The sequence below is a fragment of the Bos javanicus genome, chromosome 22 (assembly GCF_032452875.1).
Source record: "Bos javanicus breed banteng chromosome 22, ARS-OSU_banteng_1.0, whole genome shotgun sequence".
Lineage (NCBI taxonomy): Eukaryota > Metazoa > Chordata > Mammalia > Artiodactyla > Bovidae > Bos > Bos javanicus.
This window is the reverse complement of record NC_083889.1, coordinates 32,532,636-32,557,493: the sequence shown is the minus strand read 5'-3', so window position 1 is coordinate 32,557,493 and position 24,858 is coordinate 32,532,636. Positions and strand designations below refer to the sequence as shown.

Genomic DNA, 24,858 nt, shown 5'->3' with positions numbered 1-24,858 from the left:
TGGCTTTGCCTACACTGTAGCACAACACCATACATCCCCGAGAGTGTGTAGGCTCCAGTTTAAAAGCCACAGAAATACCTGCTTCTAGCTTCAATTTTCAACCTAAAATTTGTATCTAGAAATTAAACAGTAGATGAAGGTTCATCTGTTTAGGGATTTTTCTTTTTAAGCAGATGAATCTATTTCAGACAAAATCTTATATGAAGCTACAAGGAAAAAAAAAAAAGGGTAGTCAAAGGAGGCACTACTTTCATTAAAGCAGCCTGGAGGAACTCCAGCACGTTACTTATCGAGCTTCCCTCTCACCATGACAGCCAGCACTAAGACATACGAGAGATCTAGTGAACAGTGTTTCAAACCCACTAATCTAGCTCACCCCTCATGATTTTACAGGGAGTAGTCCAGAGAAGGTACATGACTTGCTCCAGAGTGTTTGGCTGGATGATTGAAAACAAACCATAAAAGCCATGAGTCCAAATGTTTTGACACCCATTCACATTGGCTTTTATCACTACACCATGATGTCTCTCAAATTACAGTTAATTTTAGGCATAGAAAAGAAACAGGAATTTTTCACCATTTGCTAGCTTCTGGGATATCTAATATATACATATTCTACCTGTTTGTGCTTGAGTAAGTATCTTGGGAAAAAAAAAATTCTTTTTATTAACAGCACAGGGTATTTTTGTAAAGAAGCAAAATTTGGAATCATAAGACTTCATAGCATCTGTCTACCAGAATCTGAACTTGATTTAACTTGACCTATCTCTGCTCTTGGAATTCCACCACTGACTAGAATCATATTCGATCTCTACCTCCTACACTACCGCCGGCAAGCTAAAACAACGTCAGATTTAGCAATGGACGAGGAAACAATAGAGTGCAAAAGTTTGTAAAAATGAGCAAAAGAATGACAAGAAAGTATTTTAGACAGTACCTGACACATTATGTAAGGTATGATTTGAAAAGAGTCAGTTAAGATATTAGAAAATAAATGTAAGAGAGAAGAGGTCAAAATCTACAAGTGAGACACAAAATAAAACCATCAGATTCAGTGAATTTCAATTTCATGCCATTACCCTAATTCTAAAACAGGATGGAAGGGCTTAAGAACTGCATTGAGCTTAAGAACTAAAGCAGTTACCAAGTCTATCAGAAAGATTCTTCTCTAACTTCTCCCATGATGACGTCTGGGACCCTAGAGTTGCTTGCAAATTTTCTATCTGTCGAAGCAATGGTCTTGTTGTTGATGAAACACTTTGACTCAGTTCTTGGTTTCGATTCTCTGCTTCCTGGAGTCTCTGAATTATGACATTCTTAAGTCATTATTACTGACAGCAGTAAAAACACTAAAAATGCTAGCAAACAAACTTTATGAGAGATTTCGGGAAAAAATTACTTGTTTTCTATTACTTTCTAACTATTCAATCCTTAAGTTATAGTTAAGTTGCATAATGGAGTAACTAAGTATGTGCTTCTTTCAAAGCATTTCTATGTAATGACAGCCTTTGATTACCTTCAGGTAATAAAGAGTATCATCCAAACTTCTTAGTAGTTGCCTCCTCTCTAAATATTTCTAAGTATTTATAAAACAGGAAGATCAATATGAGTGGAATTTTCTCCCCCTTCTCCTGCACAACTTCACTGACTGACATCAACAGAGTAGTAGCATAAAAATTAGGCATTGCTTTCTGCCCCACAGTAATCAAAGACTGATAATAATTAATCAATCAGCCATTACAAATGAAAAAAAATAACACTCAAAATACTACATATCTATCATGATAAAATTACTTTCTAGAAAATTAGTTTTTTTCTTATACATTTTTGAAGTGCCCACTCTGATTTTATTCACATAAACCACATAAAAATACAGAAAATGAAGAGTATGGCAGTAATCTTCTCAACTCGAAGAACATTACCCAATTAACTCATTTATTATTTTTAGAAAAACACATCTCAAGATTTGTATTTTAGGGAAACTCTGACAAGTACCTGCTGGAGTTCACTGATCTCATGGCGTAAATAATCCTCTTTTCTGGCAGCTGTTTGCTCTGCACGTTGCAGTGCCAGCCTAAGGTCCCCCACCTGCACGAAGAGAACCAACACACTATCACAACCAACGTCAAATATTATCTCTAACTTCCTGCTATTATCTTTTGTGTTGTGTTGACTTACGATTACATATGACTTATGATTCATATATAATATTCTATGCTATCCATGAGCATTTACATGCAATATCACATACCTCATTCTTCAGGCAATCCCTGAACCACATGTACTCAATATGTACCTATGAAAGCACAATAGGTGTACACACATACACACACACATACACACATGAACATATACATATGTACAAGGTCCAGACACTGACATACAATATAGGAGGAAACACAGTGCATCCATGAATGTTTTCAGTGTAAGGCAGAATGTGATAGGAACTATATGAGCTTAAAAAACTGGCTGCTATATTCACACACAGCTGCACAGGTTGTAAACTTGCTATAGCCTTTGCAGAAAGCATTATGGCAAGATATTGAAAGAATCATCAAACTTTTTACATTCTTTAATCTGATCATCCTAGTCCTGAGAATTCACTCTATAGAAACAGATCTATAAACATACAAAAATATTCTCTACACTGTCAGCTAGACTAACAAAAACAAAACAAGAAATGCTGCAAATACCCATTAGCAGTAATTTATTTTTGCCAATGTTGATACAACAGGAATATGCCCAATAAAAATATGACCACAAAAAGCATGCATAAGTGTACAATTTAATCTTAAATGAAAAAAACTATAAAATAATATGAAAAAAGTGTGAAAGTGTTAGTCACTCAGTCATGTCCAACTATTTGCAACCCCATGGACTATAGCTCGCCAGGCTCCTTCGTCCATGGAATTCTCCAGGCAAGAATACTGGAGTGGGGCCATTCTCTTCTCCAGAGGATCTTCCCAACCCAGGGATCAAACCCGCATCTCCTGCATTGCATGTAGATTCTTTACCGTCTGAGCCACCACGGAAGCCCATATAAATGATATCAAATTATAAAAAAAAAGTATATACAGATAAAGACAAGAAATTAATACACAAACTGACAGTACTTATAAAAGGTGATGTTTGAATGGTAACCCCATGCACTCTTTATCTCAATTCTCTCAATTATTATTGTCCCAATGTATTTTTAATTTAAAATATTAAAATTTTATCTATCCCAGTGAGGGAGCAGCAGAAACACAGGAGTATATGGACCATGGTGTGATCTACAACAGCAAAATATTGGAAACAATCCCAATATACATTAATAGGAACTGACTGAATGGTATAGTCACAGAATGATAAACTACAAAACTGTAAAAAGAAATTTTTTAAAAAAAATTCTATGCTCTACCATGGAATGATCACCAGGATGTTTTATTAAGTACATAAAGCAATCTATAAAATGGCATATTACCAAATAGAAAGCTATATTTTATGGAGAAAGGATGTGTGCTCAATCACTCAGTTGTGTTAGACTCTTTGCAACCCCATGGACTGTACCCACCAGGGTCCTCTGTCCATGGAATTTTCCAGGCAAGAACACTGGAGTGGGTTGCCATTTCCTTCTCCAGTAAACAGTAAACTATATTTTATGTAGAAAAGATGAAAGAGGTACAAATAAACATGTGTATAAGTGTATGTGTGTATATATACACACATTGAGGAGGAATATAAATAAATGTAGATATGGAATTTATTGCATTTACAAATAGAAACACTGAAAAAAAAACCTACTGTAGTAAAATGGCTATTTATAGGCAAAGAAAGGGAATGAGGAGGGACTAAGTTGGCAGCAAATGTTACCCTAGTATATTTTGCTATGTAGCTTTCACTTTGGAATCATGTAAATGTTTTACATATTCATGTATAATTAAATAAAAAATGCATTGAGATCAGTGAGGAAAGAATAGTCTATTCAACAAGTAGTGCTGGAACAATTTGATATTCACATGCAAAAGACCTAAATGTGAGAACTAAGACTATAAAAATCATAGAAGGAAATAGGTGAAAATCTGTGTGATCTTGAATTAGGCAAGAGGTTCTTAAATATGATATCAAAAGCACAAGGAACAAAACAAAAAATAAGTAAGCTGGACTTCATCAAAATTAAAAAACTTTTGTGTATCAAAAGACACTCTGAAGAAAGTCAAAGACAACATAGAAAGTGGGAGAAAAATATTTACAAATCCCACATTTGATAAAGGTCTAGTATGCAGAATATATAAGGAACTCTCACAAATGAACAATAAAAATGATAATATAAAAAAGGGCAAAGGATTTAAATACTTGAATAAATTTCTCCAAAGGAGAGACAGAAATCCAATAATCACATAAAAAGATGCTCAACATTATTAATAATTAAGGGAAAATAAATCAATACCATAATAGATACCATATAACACCCCTAAAAGGGTTACAATGAAAAAAAAAAAAGACAATGACAAATACTGGCAAGAATGTGGAGAAATTGAAACTCCCATATATATGGCTGGTGGGAATGTAAAATGGTTCAGCCACTGTGGATAAGTCTGGTTGTTCCTGTAAAAGTTAAACGTTTTAAGACTAACATATAACCCAAGGGTATATATCTAAGAGAATTTAAAACATATGGTCACATAGAAATAAGTAAATTAATGTTTAGAGCAGCATTATTCATAATAACCTAAAAGTGTAAAAACTCCTGGGTGTATATCTAGAGGAAGTGAAAACACTAATTTGGAAAGATATACACCCTCCAATGTTTACAGCAGCATTGTTTATAATATCCAAGATATGGAAGCAAACTAACTATCCATCAATAGATGAACGGATAAAAAGGTGTGATATATATATAGCTGAAATACTATTCAGCCATAAAAAAGACCGGAATTTTGTCATGTGCAGCAACAGGGATGGTGTGTACTATGATTAGTGAAATAAGTCAGACAGAAAACAAATACTGTACAATATCACTTATATGTGAAATCTAAAAAAACAAAACTAGTGAATTTAACAAAAATGAAACAGACCCATGAATTTAAAGAACAAGCTAGTGATTACCAGAGGGAATAGAAAACAAGGGAGGGGAAAATCAGAAGTACAAGACTAAAAGGTACTATTACATATAAAATAAATAAGCTAATGATATTGTACAGCAAGGGGAACACAGCCAGTATTTGATAATAACTAAAAATGGACTACAACCTTTAAAAAAATGTGAATCACTATGACATACACCTGAAATTTATATAATATTATAAAATAACTATACCTCAAGAAAATAAATAAAATTTGAAAGTATAAATAACCCAAATATCAATTAATTGATGATTTTATAAGACAAAGTCTGACAAATGTTGGTTTTACTCCTTCATTTGACGTCCATGGATTCCCATAGATGCTATGAATGAGCTCAGGAGTAAACAGATTCTCCGGAAATTATATGCAATGTGTAGTATTTATCTGCATACATGCATTCTTTTGGTTAAGAATGTCCCTAGTTTTCATAGCACTCTCAAATAAGTTTGAAATTCATGAAAATAACAAGCAATACTGGTTTAATGTAAGCATTACTTTAACAACAGTTTAAAAAACACACAATTAATTAAATTTGGCACAATCTAGTATTCTTAGAGAAGTGCCCAATAAGATTATAAAGGAAATGCAACACATATGCCACTATATAAGGTTTTATTCAAATTTACTAATGGATTCTTTATTTTGCAGAAGCACAAAGATTTTTAAAGACTAATTTATCATCCAACGCTTACTTGAATTGCTAATGTTTCCTGCTGCTGACGGGCTTCTTCTTGGGCCTTCTCCAGTGCTGCAGAAAGTTCTTCTTTAGCTCTCATTTCACGACTCAGAGCAGCTTCCTGGGCCTCACTATCCTTTGCAGCATTGGCTTTGTGGAGATCAGTAAGCTCTCTTAAAAATAGATAGATAGTTTTTAATTTAAAATAATATACAGTTAATTACATGACCAAGTTAAGTTCCATGTAGATTTCCATGAGCTCTACAGAATGAGGAAGTTTACCGCGTAATAAACACTGATTACAAGGACTCTGTGAAGCTCGCTTTAACCAGTCGTAACTCCATATACCAGAAAGTTTATATGTTATTAATGATCAGATAATAAAAAAAGGTGTTTCTTCCATTTCTTGCTCTGGTAATTGATTTTCAGTGAGTTGAATATTTGTTCATTTTCTTACTTGTATGCACTATCAAGAGCAGCCTGAATACTTCGGTTCTTTTCTTCAAGTTCATTAATGTCTATGTGAAGTCGACCAAGGTCCTTCTCTTGGCGTTCTACCACAGAATTTAGTTTCTTAATATTTTCTCTATGTTGTTTCTCAACCTCTTCTTTGCCATCAAGGACCTATATTATAAGAAGAGAAAAAGGTATATTTCAATAAATAAATAGACCACAGTCAATAACCATGTTCTAGGAATCTCAAGCATTGTATCAATAATAACAAAGAAAAACCTTAACATTCACTATTTACTTGCTTGAAAATTCCTCCCAAATGACATACCTCAATAATTCATTGAGGTATGTCATGGCCAACTATTCATATTGGAAGTAACAGCAACATATACGTAGAGAATGGTTAATATTCACCTGTTTTAAATGTTGTAACTCTTCTTCAAGCTCTTGAACTTTTTTGTTCAGCTTTGCAATAATATTTTCATTTTCTTTGTCTTTAGTTCTTAATTTCTTAATGATGTTAGAATTATGCAGCTGCTGTTTTGAAAGTTTCTCTCCTGGCAATGGCAAAAAAGTATAAGTTCAAATAATGATGATTCACTAAGACTGTGCGTAGAATGTTTTCTCTAACCAGTGACAGAAAATGACAGAATATCTTTAAAATCCCAATGCTGTAACAGTTAATGTTAAAGTGATTTGGACAGGAATCAGTGACTTGGACATGAATGCTAAAATTACTAAGTAGAAGGATGGTGTGGAACAAAATATTTACAGTCTTAAAGAATCATTCCCACATATTATAAATTACAAAGGGAAAAAAATATGCTTTTACAACAGAGAAATCTGGTCATAATCTTAACCAAACATTCAATTCTGACATCACTAAACTGTGCTACAGCCTGACCTTATGTGTCCACTGATGTGATGGAGTAGAAGGTGCACAATATCACCTTTTATATTTACTAGAAATCTGATCTGAATTTAACCATGAAGAAAGTGACAAACTCCTAAACAGGGGGGGTAGTCAACAGGACGACTGGACTCCACAAAATCTTTGATGTCATGAAAAAAATATCCTAGATTGGAGGAAGACTAAAAGAATATAATTTCCAAATGCAATGAACTTTGGATCTTAGGGCAGAACAAATAACCAGACATGAGAGTCATTTTTTGAGACAACTGAGATAAAGGACAAAATACACACTAGAATACACTTCTGAATTAATGCTGATTTTCTTAGATGAGATGACAATGTTGCGCCTGTCAAGAAAAATTGCCCTTGGGAGATGCAGATGGAAGAACTGAGGAGTGGACTACAGAGTCAATGCAATTTCTATCAAAATCCAAATGGCATTTTTCACAAAAACAGCAGGAAAAAAAAAAAACCCTAAAAGTCATATGCAACCACAAAAGACCTCAAACAACCAAGAGCAAGAACAAAGCTGGAGATACCACACTTCCTAATTTCCTAATTTCAAAGCATAATACTAAACTATAGAAATCAGAATAGTATGGTACTGGCATAAAAACAGACATATAGACCAATGGAACAAAATGGAGAGCTTAAAAAGTGATCTTCAACAAGGATGTCAAGAGTACAACCATGAGGAAAGGGCTGTCTCATCCATAAATGGTACTGGGATATGCATATGCAGAAAAACTAAACACTATAGCATCATACATCAAAAATAAAAATCAACTCAAAATAGATTAAAGACTTAAATATAAAACCAGAAACTGTAAAACTACCAGAAGAAAACATAGTGGAAAAAAGGGAAAAGTTTTCTGACATAAGTCTTGGGAACTGCTTTTTGACTAGGATCCCAAAAGCATAGGCTACAAAAGCAAAAAAAAAAGATATGTGAGACTGTATCACAGTAAAAAACTACTGCACATTAAAAGAAACAACAGAGTAAAGAGATAATCCGCAGAATGGAAAAAAATATGTGCAAACCATACACTGATGAGGAATTAATATCCAAAATATGTAAGAATTCCTAGAACTTGATAGCAAAATAAAAAAAAGCCAATTTTGAAAATGGGCTAAAGACATGAAAAGACATTTCTCAAACAATGTATACGAATGGCCAAAAGGTATAGAAAAAGGTGCTCAACATCACCCAGCAGCAGGGAAATGAAAATCAAAACTACAGTAAGACGTCATCTCATACCTGTCAGGACAGCCATTATCAAAAAGATAAAAGATAAATACTGGAGAGGATATGAAGAAAAGAGAACCCTTGAGTAACAGTGGTGACAATGCAAATTGGTATAGCCAGTATAGAAAACAGTATGAAGATTCCTCAAAAATTTTAAAATAGAACGACCATATGATCCAGCAGTCTCACTTATGAGTATACATCCAAAAGAAATGAAATCAGGATCTCAAAGAGAGATCTGCATCCCCATGTTCACTGCAGTTTTATTTACAATAGCCCAGATACGGAAATAATCCATGTTTAGTCAATGCATAAATTGATAAAGAGAATGTGACACAGATTGATAAATCTATAGAGATATAAACATTATTTAGCTTTGAAAAAACAACTTGCCATTTGTGAAAACATGAATGAATCTAGAGGATGAAATAAACCAGACATAGATACAGATGATCTCACTTAAATGTGAAATACAAAAAAGTTGAATTTGTAGACACAGAGAACAAAATGGTGGTCAACAAGGGCTAGTAGGTAGAAGAAATGGGGAGATGTTGGCCAAGGGGTACAAAGTTTCAGTTATGCAAAATGAATAAGTTCTAGAGATGTAATTTACAGTATAGTGACTATAAATTATCAGCGATCAATGCAAAGAAACAGAGGAAAACCACAGAATGGGAAAGACTAGAGATCTCTTCAAGAAAATTAGAGATACCAAGGGAACATTTCATGCAAAGATGGGCTCGATAAAGGACAGAAATGGTATGGACCTAACAGAAGCAGAAGATATTAAGAAGAGGTGGCAAGAATACACAGAAGAACTGTACAAAAAAGATCTTCACAACCCAGATAATCACGATGGTGTGATCACTCACCTAGAGCCAGATATCCTGGAATGTGAAGTCAAGTGGGCCTTAGAAAGCATCACTACGAACAAAGCTAGAGGAGGTGATGGAATTCCAGTTGAGCTATTTCAAATCCTGGAAGATGATGCTGTGAAAGTGCTGCACTCAATAAGCCAGCAAATTTGGAAAACTCAGCAGTGGCCACAGGACTGGAAAAGGTCAGTTTTCATTCCAGTCCCAAAGAAAGGCAATGCCAAAGAATGCTCAAACTACCGCACAATTGCACTCTTGACACACGCTAGTAAAGTAATGCTCAAAATTCTCCAAGCCAGGCTTCAGCAATACATGAACCATCAACTTCCAGATGCCCAAGCTGGTTTTAGAAAAGGCAGAGGAACCAGAAATCAAATTGCCAACATCCCACTGGATCATGGAAAAAGCAAGAGAGTTCCAGAAAAACATCTATTTCTGCTTTACTGACTATGCCAAAGCCTTCGACTGTGTGGATCACAATAAACTGTGGAAAATTCCGAAAGAGATGGGAATACCAGACCACCTGACCTACCTCTTGAGAAACCTGTATGCAGGTCAGGAAGCAACAGTTAGAACTGGACATGGAACAGCATACTGGTTCCAGATAGGAAAAGGAGTACGTCAAGGCTGTATATTGTCACCTGGCTTATTTAACTTCTATGCAGAGTACATCATGAGAAACGCTGGGCTGGATGAAGCACAAGCTGGAATCAAGACTGCCGGGAGAAATATCAATAACCTCAGATATGCAGATGACACCACCCTTATGGCAGAAAGTGAAGAGGAACTCAAAAGCCTCTTGATGAAAGTGAAAGAGGAGAGTGAAAAAGTTGGCTTAAAGCTCAACATTCAGAAAACGAAGATCATGGCATCTGGCCCCATCACTTCATGGCAAATAGGTGGGGAAACAGTGGGAACAGTATCAGATTTTATTTTGGGGGGCTCCAAAATCACTGCAGATGGTGACTGCTGCCATGAAATTAAAAGACGCTTACTCCTTGGAAGGAAAGTTATGACCAACCTAGATAGCATATTCAAAAGCAGAGACATTACTTTGCCAACAAAGGTCCGTCTAGTCAAGGCTATGGTTTTTCCTGTGGTCATGTATGGATGTGAGAGTTGGACTGTGAAGAAAGCTGAGCACCAAAGAATTGATGCTTTTGAACTGTGGTGTTGGAGAAGACTCTTGAGAGTCCCTTGGACTGCAAGGAGATCCAACCAGTCCATTTTGAAGGAGATCAGCCCTGGGTGTTCTTGGGAAGGAATGATGCTAAAGCTGAAACTCCAGTACTTTGGCCACCTCATGCAAAGAGCTGACTCATTGGAAAAGACTCTGACGCTGGCAGGGATTGGGGGCAGGAGGAGAAGGGGACAACAGAGGATGAGATGGCTGGATGGCATCACCAACTCGATGGACGTGAGTTTGAGTGAACTCCAGGAGTTGGTGATGGACAGGGAGGCCTGGCGTGCTGCAGTCTACAGGGTCGCAAAGAGTTGGACACAACTGAGTGACTGAACTGAACTGAACTGAATACTGCACTATAAACCTGTAACTTGCTAAAAAAAAGTAGATGTTAAAGCCTCTCATCACACACATACAAAATGGTAACTATGTGAAGTGACTGATATATTACTTAGTTTCACTGTGGTAGTAATCTCACAATATATACATATAAAAAAGTCACACTGTACACCTTACAAATACACAACTTTTATACCTCAACAAAGTTGGATTATTCCCTGGTAGCTCAGCTCAGTAAAGAATCTCATGCTATGCACAAGACCCCGGTTTGATCACTGGGTCAGGAAGATCACTGGAGAAGGGATAGGCTACCGACTCCAGTATTCTTGGGCTTCCCTGGTGGCTCAGACGGTAAAGATTCCCCCTGCAATGCACGAGACCTGGGTTCGATCTCTGGGTTGGAACGATCCCCTGGAGAAGGAAATAGCTACCCGCTCCAGTATTCTTGCCTGGAGAATGCCACAAAGAGTCAACACAACTGAGCAACTTTCAAGGGCTTCCCTGGTGGCTCAGTCAGTAAATGAGGGAGACCTGGCTTCGACCTCTGGTTTTGGAAGATCCCCTGGAGGACAGCATGGCAACCCACTCCAGAATTCTTGCCTGGTGAATCCCCATGATCAGAGGAACCCGGCGGGCTGCAGTTCACAGGGTCACAAAGAGTCGGACATGACTGAGCAGCTAAGTACAGCACAGCAAAGTTGGATTAAAAAAAGAATTTAGGAGTGGAATGATACGATATCTGTCAACTACGTTCAAGAGGTTAGGCAAAAAGGTAGTATATGCATGTGCAGAAAGATATGGAGGCGGTATAGCTAGATCTTAACAGTCAATGACTCTAGTTAATGAAGTAATCAGATACTCATTGTAGTGTACTCAGCTTTGAGACTTGCCTCTCTTCAGCTATGACTTTAAAAATACCTCTAGGGTATACAGGAGCAGTATGTGAATACACCTATATGAAATCATTCTGAAGTTCATTAAGCAAAAGAAAACATCAGCTCACTCCCCAATTAAATTAATAAATTCCAACACAGTGAAATTTGATATTGATATTTTAAATAATTTTTTAAAATTATGAAACCATGTACTTAGCCTTCTCCTCAGTCTCTAATGCTGTAACAGAAAATAGTAACAGACTGCAAGATGTCTTGGGATATGTTTAATCAACTCTTCCTTCTTTTATTTTAGTGCTTAGATTGTTTTTAATTATCTCTGTACCTATACTTCCCTCTCATTAAATTATAGTGCCTAAAGGACAGGGAATGTGTCATTTATTACACATTTGTCATTTGTCTATATGAAATAGAATCTGACCAACTAGCTGTTAAATATAAGCTGAATAAATGAAAAAGAAGAATTGGACAAAACTATTTCAAATGAAGTGATTAGTTCCAATTACTCTCAGTCTGGAAATTCACTTAAATGCAGTGATTTAAGTATAGAAATGTTCATCCCACTATGATTTGTAATATTAACATTTTAGAAATATACACATAACATTAGGAAAAGAAAAACAAATATGTCTATATAATGCACTTTAATACAGTCATTAATAATGGTATCAAAGTGCATTTTATGGCTTAAGGAAATTTAAAAGAAAGAACACTGCAAATTAGATATATGATATTATGTTTAAAAACATATTAAAAATGCAATAAAAGGAAACAAATTAATAATTCCTTATAAAACTGGATTATGATCTTTTTTCTCTTTCTTCATATACTTCCTATAACTTAAAAATTTTCTGGAAGCAGCAAGCATTATTTTATAACTAAAAAAACTTTAAGAAAAAGAAAAATTTATTTAACCATCTTTTCCAAAACTACCTTCTTTCCTATGACATTCCAATGTCCAACTGCAATGCTTAATCTCCTGAAGAATCTTTAATTTTCATAACCCTATTAATTATAAATCTTTTCATATACAAAGTGTTTAATAATTGAAAAATTAAAATAGGAATTTAAGAAAAAATTCACTATCAAATTCCAGAACAACAGAATGATACCATATAGTACCCAAGCTAGAGATTCAGATACTATATAAACTCTATAATTAGAACTTTCAAATATCTTGGTTTAAATCAAGGCTCTAAAACCTGTTACAAGCTTCCTTAGGGAAGCACAAAATTCTATTTCTCACAGAGTTGGGTTTTTTTTAACTCCCTAGAAACAAAGCTACATACATTATAGTTCTACTTCTCTACATGTTGCTCCACATTCTTCCATCAACTGTTATCTATCACTTCTGAAGCTTAAGTCCAAACCTTTCTTGCTTCCCATGTTTTTACATTAGGAAAAAGCAGCACTTAGTCACATGTTAAGTATTTTATTGTCACAATATTTTTCACAACTGAATGAATATTTTACGTACCTTCTTCCATTAACCCTCGGATCTGCTCATCTTTCTCTTTCAAAAGGTCTGCCGTTTCACTACTATTTAATCTAGTAGCAAGTTCTTCTTTTATACTTTTGATTTCCTAATTAAAAAAAAAAAAACACAAATACCATAAAGAATTAATTTCATTCTGGGCATATTTTTCATTTTTTCCATATTCAATTAATTGCATTTTCAGTAACAATCCATAAGTTTTGTTAACCTGAGTTTATATTACCTTGTTTAATCAAGAGCAAGTAAAGAGCTTTGAAAATGACATAGAAAACTTAAATTCAGACATAAGCAGATTTTAATATGGAAATGTAAATGAGAGTAAATTAACTTTCAACACCCTTTTTGAGTATCTCTACACATATTTTCTACAGTTGAGACATTATTTTTGGAACATTCAACTAGTATATCTCCATTTTTCACTGTATTTCTTTTCCTCATCTGATACTTAAAGTGAGTATTCCTCATCCTCATACTTTAAAATATGTTGCAAAGTGAGAGGAAAAAAACATAACTTCATAAGGTTCAATCTAATTAAGCAGAGATTTAATAGAAACATGTTACGATATTTTATCTTTTGAAACAATGGTGATATAAAGTGTCCTATGATTTAAAATTTTTCACAATGCTTTGAAACTAAACAACAGCTCAAATCAACTAACATTTACTAAGTATTTAAAGTATACTTTGTATCCAATATCATTTAATCCTTACAACAGTCCTGGCAGGGAGGAATTTGTACTATTCAACTACACAAGTAAGAAAATTAAGATTAAGAAAGCTTGAGCAAACTTTGAAGGTCAGAAAGCTATAAAGAGGTAGAGTTATAACTTGAACCCAGGTCTGTGAATCCCTAAAGCTTATGCTCTGAACTATCAACAGCACTGCTGTCCATTTTCAACTGCCAAAATTCCATCCATCAAGGTCCAGGAAGAATCATACCTTCCATCAAAACACTCAGTTCCTCTGATTAAAATCCGTCCTCCACGATGCCATTTCAAAATCCTTATTCATCCACCTACTACTATATGTTTGTTGATATTATTTGTCTTTCAAACTAGGAAGGCAAACTCTTCACTTAAGGTAATTCAATTCACCTTTAAATTTCCAATGGATCCTAAGCAGGGAGTTCATACATGGCAGTACACATAAAATGTATTAAAAAACTTAGGACCCAAGGTTTTTCCACCTATTAATATAACTGGTTTGGATCTATTTTAGATCTACAATGCAAAGCGCACTACAGAAGACAAACATTCCTTAAAATCTACTTTTTGTACTGTATTCAGATGGAATGGAGCAAGAACAAGAAGAATTAAGTTAGTTAAGATAGTCTCAGGTTACTGTTACTGTCTTAAATGATACTAATTGGAAGTCACTAATTAAATCAGCCAAGCAGACAGAAGTATATCATGTATTTCTTTTCTGTAAAAATATGCACAGAAAAATTATAAATTAACATTGGTCAAGAAAGGGGAAAACAAGCTTAGAAAGGCACCTAATAAGAAATGCTACTATTAACAGTTGAGATACAAGCAATAATTAGTAACCTATTGGTTACTAATTTCTGAAATAGCCAAATTATAAGAAATATTTATTCTAATTACAAGAAAATATTTCTAAACTGCTCCAAATGATAAGAACTAGAACAATGGTTTCCAACCAGGAGTATTTTTGCTCCTGGGGGACATTTGGTAGTATTTTCAATTTTCATAATTGAGGGGGGACTGGGATGGCAGGTGGGTAAGGCAAGACAATACTGTATCTTGTAGATATGGGCCTGGGATGCTGGTAAATCCCCTACAATGTACAGGACAGTGCACTACAATATAAAATCATCCAGCCCAAAATAGCAACAATGCTGAGGTGGAGAATCCTACATTAGAATAAATCAATATTTTATTCTAACATTCAATGTCACTAATCATTAGGAATTTTTACTTTAAAATAACTTTAACTTGAAAGATTGAGTGTGTGTGTGTGTGTGTGTGTGTGTGTATGTTTGAGGTGGAAGTGAAAATAACAAACGAGAATAATGATAACTTTAAAAATTTATACAGTACCATTTAGATTTAAGTGTTATTTATTTTGATGGAATTATAATTCATAAAAATTATTCTAAAGATCCTTGCTACACACCTTTCAAGGACTTTACACACAAAGTGTACAAACAAATATTTGCTTAATTTTTTTAAAGTATCAAAAATCTGAAATTCTAAAGGTACTGAAAAATCTAAAATTTAAGTGTTAATATACTCCATGGTATTCTTTTAATCTTACTTTTTTTCCCCAATACCAAAATATTATTAATGCACTCCTCAAAAATATATGTCTCTATAGAGTTAGATTAATACTATTTTAAACTTCCATTACCTTTTTAGCAGCATCTCTCTCTTTGCAGGCTAGCTGAACTTTCTTTTCCGCTTCTGCAATTCTTTGAGTAAACTCATCTTTCAAGGAAGAAATACTGCTGCTCTCTTCTTTCACTCTGATCATTTCACTAAATTTAAAATAATACTAAGACTGAAAATATGTGTTTATATATTCCAAAACTGAGCTCAGTTTGCCCCCCAAAAATAACAACATTCTCTTCAACATGCACCTTACTAAAATAGATTAATTTGAGGAGTGTTAACTTTTAAGAGAAAAATTACCTGCTTATTTTAAAACATTTCAAAGAAAACTCATTAGAAATTGAAAATGTCACCAATATTTGATGTGCAAAAATTAGAAAAAGATAAATAAAACTTGTTATTTCTGAATCTTATTGTGAAACATTTTGCTATTCACCTCCTTAAAGCAAACCAATGCTCAATTTTTTTTTAAACTGTAATCTAAGTTTTCTCTAAATATACCTTTTAAATCTCTAATACTAAAAGATTATTAATAACTAAAAAGGAAGAAGTTTTTCTGTTATTGTTTTATGAAACACCCCTCTTCAGTGCCACTGGTAAAAAAGTAAGATAATTTGAGGAGAAAAGTAATCTCTAAGGGTAGAACTGAAATGCTATTCAATTTTCAGTAATTATAAATAAGTTAAAATATAAAATATTTCAATTTAAAAAACATATTTAAGTAACAACCAAGTGCATGGGCCAATACAAAATGAATAAAATTAGTCATATTTGTACTTACTCTTTCAGATTATCATAAGCTTCTTCTAGAAGTGCTTTTTCTTTACTAAGAGATAATAACTGAGCTTCCCTTTTATCCAGTTTCTCATTCAGAAATTCAACTGTCTAGATAAGAAGAATACACAAAAGTCCAACATTTAACTTTAAAACATCATTTTTACATGCAGGTAAAAACTGTAAAGGTCACCTAATCACTATAATAAATCAGCATTGTTTCATAAAAAGAATTAAAAAAAAAAAAAAAAAACACAGTGGACATAGAACAGCAAGAACTCATACACAGTGGGTAGGATGGTATAAATCAGTAGTACAACCAGAAAGCTGGATAGCTGGTGGTTTGGTAAAATGTTTTGGAAAACAAGCAATATCTAGGTGAAAATCTATATAACCTTTCATGTAGAAAATTCTATTTTTAGGTGTACCTCAGAGGAGAAAACTCTTGCATAATTGTACAAGAACATTTGTAGCAATTTGTAATAACAAAAATGTAGGGAAGAGTGGACATGTCCAGTAAAAGAAGAGAGGAAAATAGATGCAATCAAAAAAGATCAAAGCCTCTACTGATGTTCTCTATGTTCTCTGGGTAGTGGACATACAAGTGTTTGCTTCTCCACATTATTTTTTAACCCTAATGTGTAAACTTTTTAGCATGATACACTGCATTTAAAAAATAAAGGTAACTTTAGGGACATCCCTGGTGGTCCAGTGGCTAAGACTCCATGTTCCCAATGCAAAGGGCCGGGGTTCGATCCCTGGTCAGGGAACTAGATCCCACATGCTGCAACTGAAGAGTCTGCATGGCACAACTAAAACCTGGCATAGTCAAATAAAATAAATATTAAAAAAAAAAAAAGTAAAAGTAATTTTAGAAAATCCATAGGCACGTAACTTTAAAATCTCCAGAATATATCAGTATGGTGCTGCTCCTGCTAAGTCACTTCAGTCATGTTCAACTCTGTGAGACCCCAGAGACGGCAGCCCACCAGGCTTCCCCATCTCTGGGATTCTCCAGGCAAGAACACTTGAGTGGGCTGCCATTTCCTTCTCCAATATATCAGTATAAAGCCAAGCAAAAAGAAATGATCAGACTATCTAATTCCTTAGGGCTTACTGAAGCAGTAATACACCTGTGCATGAGGAACAGTGCCTTTTGTACTAAAAAATAAAGTCCTAACCTGATTTAGGTCTAGGTTAACTTAGAAATTACTGACCTCCTAAGAATGGTTCAAAAATATCTTAATAATAAATAGTGTTTCTAGGAATTGAAACTGCTATTATAGCTAGAGACATTTTGTTTGTGAAAAATATTAAACCTAGTTAACAGAATCTGGTACTTTTTGTACATTAAATAATTTAAATACATGACACTTAGAGAACATTTCTTCAAGATATCCTATATCTCAGAGGAGTCTACTAAAGATGCCAGATTAGAGTCAATTTCTATACCTAAAAATCATAGAAAAAACAAAACTGTGACTTAATATCAAAAAACTTACACCACTTTCCTTTTGCCTGCCAAGCTCCTCTGTCCATGGGATTCTTCAGGCAAGAATACTGGAGTGGATTGCCATGCCCTTTTCTAGGGGATCTTCCTGACCCAGGGACTGAACCCACATCTCTAGGTCTCCGGCATTGGCAAAAGGGTTCTTTACCACTAACACCACCTGGGAAGTTTTTTCATCTACTAGATAAAAGCAATTTGTCATTCCTAAGCAACACCTTTGATCCTTGGACATTTCTCTTTTTCATTTATTCATTCAGCTATCAATAGGAAATATCAAAAACAACATAAACAAGAAAACAAAATGAGGCAATTAATAACAGAAAAACATCAATGATCTGAAACCAAATTTTTTCATTTAAGATCTCCCTACAAATAATGTGAACGTGCAAAAAATGTTTGGTGTAAGAAAAATCATGTAACATTTAGATTTGCTTGTGCTCTTCTATCTGCAAAGGAGTTGAAGGTATCTGTTTACATAAAAAGACAGTCCTTTACAAACTGACAAAGAATATATAGCAAAAGACAATATTAAGGTGATAAGAACTCAACAGTAAAGGCCTATGATGGGAATTTTTTATGCTCAGTTATACTGAAATATCAACTTATGTTACCATAGCTGCCTTGAAGAAATTTCAAATAACGTCAATAATTCATCTTTAAGATCCTTAACACCACACTTAAATGGCAAAAGGCCTGTCTTTTTTAATCAAGACAAATCATTAGGCATCACTGAACATTAAAAATAAACCAATGATTTAATCTCTGAAGAACATATCAAAAAACCCTCTTCCATTTCTTAGAGTTACCTTGCAGACATCTTCCTTCTCAGAAGGTGCCTCTGGCTGGTTTGAAGCTTCAGGCTGCTCAGCCTCCTCAGCCAAGACAGCATGTCCTTCATTTACTGATGTGGAAGAAACCAAGATATCAGGCTGTTCGCAGTTAACAGGAGTTGCACTTCGTCCACTTTCTTCCATTTCTGTTTCCTCATTGGGCATAATTAATGTTTCATTTGCTTCTTCAGGTTTTCCTTCAACAGATTCAATTGTTTTGGTCTTTGGAGTTGAAGAATTAAGTATAATAGGTACTAGAGCATATCCCTTGCCTGACAGTTCATCATCTGAATTGATTTCGCTGACACTACGGCTATCTAATGACTGTACACTAAATGAGTCTATTCTTTCAAAAGCATCAGATGAGCAGCAACTCTCAGTGAGTTTTTGGAAATCATCTAAACGATTATATTCAGGACAAGCAGATGCTGAGAGAAGCTGAAAGGATGTCTGCATCAAGTGCAAGCTTGATTTTGAATCTGTATGCTCTTGTCTAGAACTTGCTGAGCTCTCACTTATTACACTTTCATGATCTAAAACTTCAATATCACTAGTGGTAGAAGTACCTGACGAGAAGGTACTAACAGGAGGAGAAGGTGTATTGCTCTGTCGGTCTTCATGTTTTTGTTCCTTAGGTTCCAAAGCCATGTCCTTGGTTTCTGCTGTGAGAGGCTGTGTAGACATATTAGATACATTTTCCCTAGTTGTTTTCACACTCATAACACTTTCAGATACTTTCAAATGCACTGTTGGCACCTTCGTATCAGATTCTTTAGTAACAGTTTCTTCGTGCTTATCCTCAGTTTTAGGTGACAGAGTACTGACTGCCAGAGTTTCCTTGGATACACATGGAGGAGAGTCCTTTACTTTTGACTCAGTGGCTTCAGTTGTTCTTGACTGTCCAGTGTGCAAGGACTCCTGTAAGGTGCTTTTCACTTCTTCTTCTGGTCGCTGTGATTTAGCTGGTGGTTTTGATACCACTGGACTCTTCTGAATGGTCTGGACATCAGCTGGAGAAAGAAAGGCACTGAAGAAATTTTCAGATTCATCTACCACAGTTCTCCGAACTGGCTTTGTAATTGCTTTAGGAGAGACTACTGGCTGACTCTGAGGTTCAGTGTTGGATTTTAACCCCCAGGTTGAAGTATCCCATCCTCCACTGACAGGGGGACTTATTCCTTTGACAAAAAAAAAAAAAAAAATTAAAAAAGAAAATTTTAGACACACATATAAAGTATGCAAATTGCAATAATTATTGTAAGTCAATATAAATACGTCTTTTTAAAATTCTACAAAGTACAACCTATAATTTGTATCTGTTACACTCCTCACTTACAACATAATTAATTAGTTCATCGGTTAACTTTGGGCCATAAAGATGAAAACTGGTATGCATTTGCCCAAGAGGAACTAGGAACAAACATGAAAGACTGGACCTGGCATATGCCAGAAACAAGTATGTTATTCTCTCCTACAACAAACTAATAAACTAATGGTAGATGTTAATAATCCATGCCAAGTCCAAAATACATACTATGCATCTCACAATAATAGGCAGTATCTTCACTTACAGGTCATGTGGAGTCATGAAAAATAGAATCTACCTTCTATATAGTTAGTTTCATATTAATTCTATTCTTAGAATATCAATGATAAAGCATCATTATCAGCTACACAGAGAGTAACATTCAACACTGAACCCAAAATACTGGTGACAAACATTCTTTATCAAAGATCAAAGTAAACTAATGGGAACAGTAACTTCTAAAGGACAAACTCATTTCCATCCACTTAATGACAAACTCACTTTCCAAGTCCCACTCTCCAAACCAACTCCCTGAGAAACTTTTGTTCTCTTGCTGAACTCTAAATTATGTTAATAATTAGTAGAAGGTCATATGAATTTCAGAATTGCATTTTTAGAATTATTGCTTTTTGATAAAGATAGCAGTTTACACTAGGATTTAAAAAAAAAAAAAAAAAACCTGGAAGAAAATAACCATCTTCTGGGCAAAAAAGGTAATTGTGTCAGTCATACAAATAATATGTTAAATTATTTTTAACATAATTTATACAATGATAAAAAATGGCATATTTGCTAAAATACTTTTAAGCATTTCTTAAAAAAAAGTAATTGTGTCAGTCATACAAATAGTGTTAAATTATTTTTAACATAATTTATACAATGATAAACAAAAAATGTCATATTTGCTAAAATTAAGCATTTCTTAAGAAAAAAAGTCACCCATTTCTAAATTCAAAAGTGGCTGAGCAGAATTTATCACATACTGTGAACAATTAGAAGTTGTTGGGCAGAGCACAAGTACCTAAAAGCTCCTAAAAGCTGTCAAGCCTGAAACTAAAGTCTATCCTAATTTAATATGACTTTGGAGGTATGTAGGAAACTTTAGCTTGGGGGTATAGTATTATATCCATTTATTCAGTACAGCAGAACAGTGGGAAAAAAGTGAAAAACAAAATTAAAGATACAAAGGAATGAGCAAGATAAAATGCTGTATTAAGTTATGTCAATGAATGATAGAACTCAAATTTACCAGCTGGATAAAGTTTTACACAAATCGTGGAGTTATGCGATATTCACTTGTGATTATGATTATGCGATAATCATTGGTCATCTTTTAGTGATGGCAACGTAAAACACAGGTGATCAGTGAACATTTATAGCATTTCACTAAAACCTAAACCTATTCTGGAAAACCTATTTTTTTAAAAAAATGAATCACAGAACAGGATTCAAGTCCCGGGTAAACTTGAACAGAACTTCTTTCTGATACACAGAAAGAAGTATCCTTACAATTAATATTCTGTCTCTTTCAAAGTTTAGTCATTCAATATGTGGGGTAGCCCGACAAAAAGGAAGTTGAGCTACTCCCACCAAGGTCCTACGCAGTTCAGTTGCTCAGTCGTGTCCAATTCTTAGCGACCCCATGGACTGCAGCACGCCAGGCCTCCCTGTCCATCACCAACTCCCAGAGTTTACTCAAACTCATGTCCATTGAGTCGGTGATGCTATCCAACCATCTCATCCTCTGTCGTCCCCTTCTCCTCTCGCCTTCAGTCTTTCCCAGCATCAGGGTCTTTTCCAGTGAGTCAGTTCTTCGCATCAGGTGGCCAAAATATTGAAGTTTCAGCTTCAGCATCAGTCCTTCCAATGAATATTCAGGACTGAAGTTAACAGGATGATGACATAAACACTTGAGCCAAACCATCTTAAAATGAGGTACCTCAAATTTAGGTCCTGACTTCTCAATTACGTAAAATTAGAAACAAACCAGAAAGAAGTAGTCAGGAATAATTTATTCTTTCTCTTAGAGATTCACACTCCGAAAGAGGGGCCAATCTTCACGCCACACACCAAAAGGATAAACTGTTCCTTAGACTTAACGCCAAAAACAACTGAAGATCCCTGAAAGATAAAGCCCAAGGTCTCAGAGAAAGAGACCGGACTCTGATGGACTAGACTGCGCAGCAAGCCGCAACCGCCAGGCGCGCCCCCACGGACCCTCCCCCTGGTGGAGTGGCCGAGAGGAAGTGACCGCGCGTCTCGGTACCACACTCAGGGCAGCACCTGAACCCGAGGAGCCGTCCCAGGAGAGACGGTCATAACAGAGAACAGGAAGCGCCTGCGAACTCGCACTGCTCGCCAAGTGTTTGCGACTGTTCTTCCCGTCGCTATGGACCGATTTCGATACTGGGTTCTCCTCCGGGGTTCGGAGCACGCAGCGCACCGGGGCTCGGGGGAGGGGGAGAGGGGACTGTGCTCCGTGGTCTGTGGAGCGAGGGCGCGGGGCCACTCGCACGGAATCGGGTCCCCGTCAGCCCCCAACCCGGGGCCACAAGAAAGGAGGGACCCCGGGGCTGGGTTTTCCCTCGGGACCACAGCAAAGCTCAACTGAGAGGCCAAAGCAGCGTTCGGGGCCGTGCTGGGGGCTAGGACGCGCAGGAGTCCGTCGCTCAGCGACAGGCAGGAGCCCGGCCCCCCGCCCCCCGCCCCCCGCTTCACCTGTTGGCCTCTTGAGAGACGCCCGCGGGATAGAGGGACGCCGCCGCTCGCGCCCTTACCTGGCTCTCCGTACGGAATGGTCTCGGCCCAAGCGCTCGGCTCCTCTTCCTGGATGTCCAGGACCCTGTCGATGGACTTCTGGGCCTGAGACAGGGCCTGCTTGGCGAAGCTGGAAAGCTGGGAGGCGTTGAACCAGCTCATCTCCCCTCCTCAACCGCCGGCGTTGGCGGCGGCGGCGGCGGCAGCACCGAGCGGGAAGGCCAAGGGAAAGGCCGACGGTCGGGGGCCCAGGGGAGGGTGCACGGAGAGCCTCGCCTGCTTCTCCACTCGGCGGGCCCTGTCAGTGGGAAACCATGACCCCGAAGATCTCCCCCGAGCCCGAGATGTTACCCTCGCCGCTTCCCACACAGCTGAGACGACAGGTCCAACTGCGCAGGCGCTAGCTGCTTCCACGTACACAACCGGCAACTCCGGGAGCCCGGAGTTCCGCCCATAGACGGAAGAACTGAAGAATGTTGACGTCACTTCCGGGAATGCAGGCTCGCCTATAGTTACCGAGGAACGCGGAACGCTTCGTATTGAAACTGGTTCCAGGCGTACAGCGAAAATTCTTCGCCCCGGGATAAACTCTGTGGCTAAACCAGCAGAGACTGATGCCTTAGGGAGGAATAGGCAGGTTTTTTCAAGTGGGTTCCTTCCTGTAAAACAGCTCTCGTACTAAGAGCTAGCGCATTGCCATTAAAAATAGGGAAGTTGGCTATGGCATTTCTTTCATAAAGCCTTCTCTCAAATATTTAATCAGTTGTGTTAACTCGGCCTCAAAGAGTAACTTTGGGTTTGGGTTTGTCTAAAAATACTGCTCATCGTATGAAAGACCTTACTCGGCCCACCTGATCCGAGAAAATAAAAAGCCATCTTCCCCAAGGAGGAATTAGAACAAGACACAATCTCCTCCTCACAATACAGGTCGACTCTCAGCTACAGTTGAAACAAACTAGCATTAAGACTAGTACTCTATACCGTGCATATTATTTAAAACACACCTTTTTTGCATGTGCTCATCAAACAAATCAAATTGGTGGCCTCCCTAATCTAGTCAGCAGCTGTTTGGTTAGGCCACCATGTTAAAATTCTATCAACATGTAAAAGATTTCATACAAAAACCCAGACTTCCAGCTGATTTTGAAAAATATGTACACCAACATGCAACAGTCAGCTGGAGCAGTTGCCCCTTTTGACAATTTTCACTCCAGGATGTCACAGTCCCCACTATTCTAATTACACTCCCACTCTCACTTGTTTTTGCTTAATGAGTATTTTACCCCACTGCAAGGAACCATGTCATAAATGAATTATTTTTATTTTTTAGCCAGATTTAAACTCTGCCTGTGAGAAGTTATGATCTTCTCATAATTTTATCTAACTTCTGTAAAAATGTGCATAATGAAACCTTTACAATTCAGTAATGTACAAAGTAGTACTAAATAACTCAATGTAACTTCAAACAACTTTAGCTAACTAGCCTGAGGAAGTGTCATGTTAGACTTGGAAACCCTTCCAAGACTTCTAACTGTGTAGTTTGAGGTAAATGACCTAAATTTCTGTATCTATTCAGCTCTCAGATGAAGATAATATCACATTCTCACAAGGCTACCTACACAAGAATTACCATTGTACCTGTATATAGCACCTGTAAGCTCAATCTGTATACAGCACCTGTAAACTCAATGTGTAACTTCTTAAGGAAATCGTATGAATTTATACCATGTTTTTATAATGAAACAAATTACTTGTCAATATAGAACTGGAAAGAATAAAAATAAATGAAAATCTAACCCAGTGACACATAGTCACAAAGCATTTAACAGAAAACTGCCAGAAAAATCAAAAACAAAGAACATGTACTATATGTTCCCACACTAAGATACTAAAACTCATTTTCAGTACTTGTGTTTAATTCTGTTTTAAGCCTTAGACTTTTGGAAGGGGGAAAAAGCATTTCAAGAGGCCCTAATATAAAAATTAAGTCATTCCACTTCATTACATTATTATGCCAGAGCAAATTAAATCAGTAGGTATTTATTGTTGCTAAAGTACTAATTCAAGTACTATAAAATTTTTGTATTAGCAACTCCGCTACATGTTTTAAAATTATTTCTACATCAGTACAGAACTACTTACTAAATATAT

The 24,858-nt window shown here is 36.2% G+C and overlaps 1 protein-coding gene across 1 annotated transcript in view; it reads right to left on the bottom strand.

Annotated features, from left to right (window-relative positions):
• TMF1 (TATA element modulatory factor 1) overlaps positions 1-24,788 on the bottom strand; it is a 34,360-nt gene extending 9,572 nt beyond the window's left edge. Inside the window, exons 1-10 of the mRNA XM_061396427.1 lie at positions 22,728-24,788; positions 18,621-19,822; positions 16,312-16,415; positions 15,550-15,676; positions 13,162-13,267; positions 6,650-6,792; positions 6,240-6,406; positions 5,799-5,955; positions 1,996-2,088; positions 1,145-1,301 (exon numbers count right to left, since the gene is read on the bottom strand). Coding sequence (XP_061252411.1) covers positions 1,145-1,301; positions 1,996-2,088; positions 5,799-5,955; positions 6,240-6,406; positions 6,650-6,792; positions 13,162-13,267; positions 15,550-15,676; positions 16,312-16,415; positions 18,621-19,822; positions 22,728-22,869 — 2,398 coding nt within the window. The 5' untranslated portion in view covers positions 22,870-24,788. The remainder of the gene's footprint in view (positions 1-1,144; positions 1,302-1,995; positions 2,089-5,798; positions 5,956-6,239; positions 6,407-6,649; positions 6,793-13,161; positions 13,268-15,549; positions 15,677-16,311; positions 16,416-18,620; positions 19,823-22,727) is intronic.
• Between the last annotated feature and the right edge of the window lie 70 nt (positions 24,789-24,858).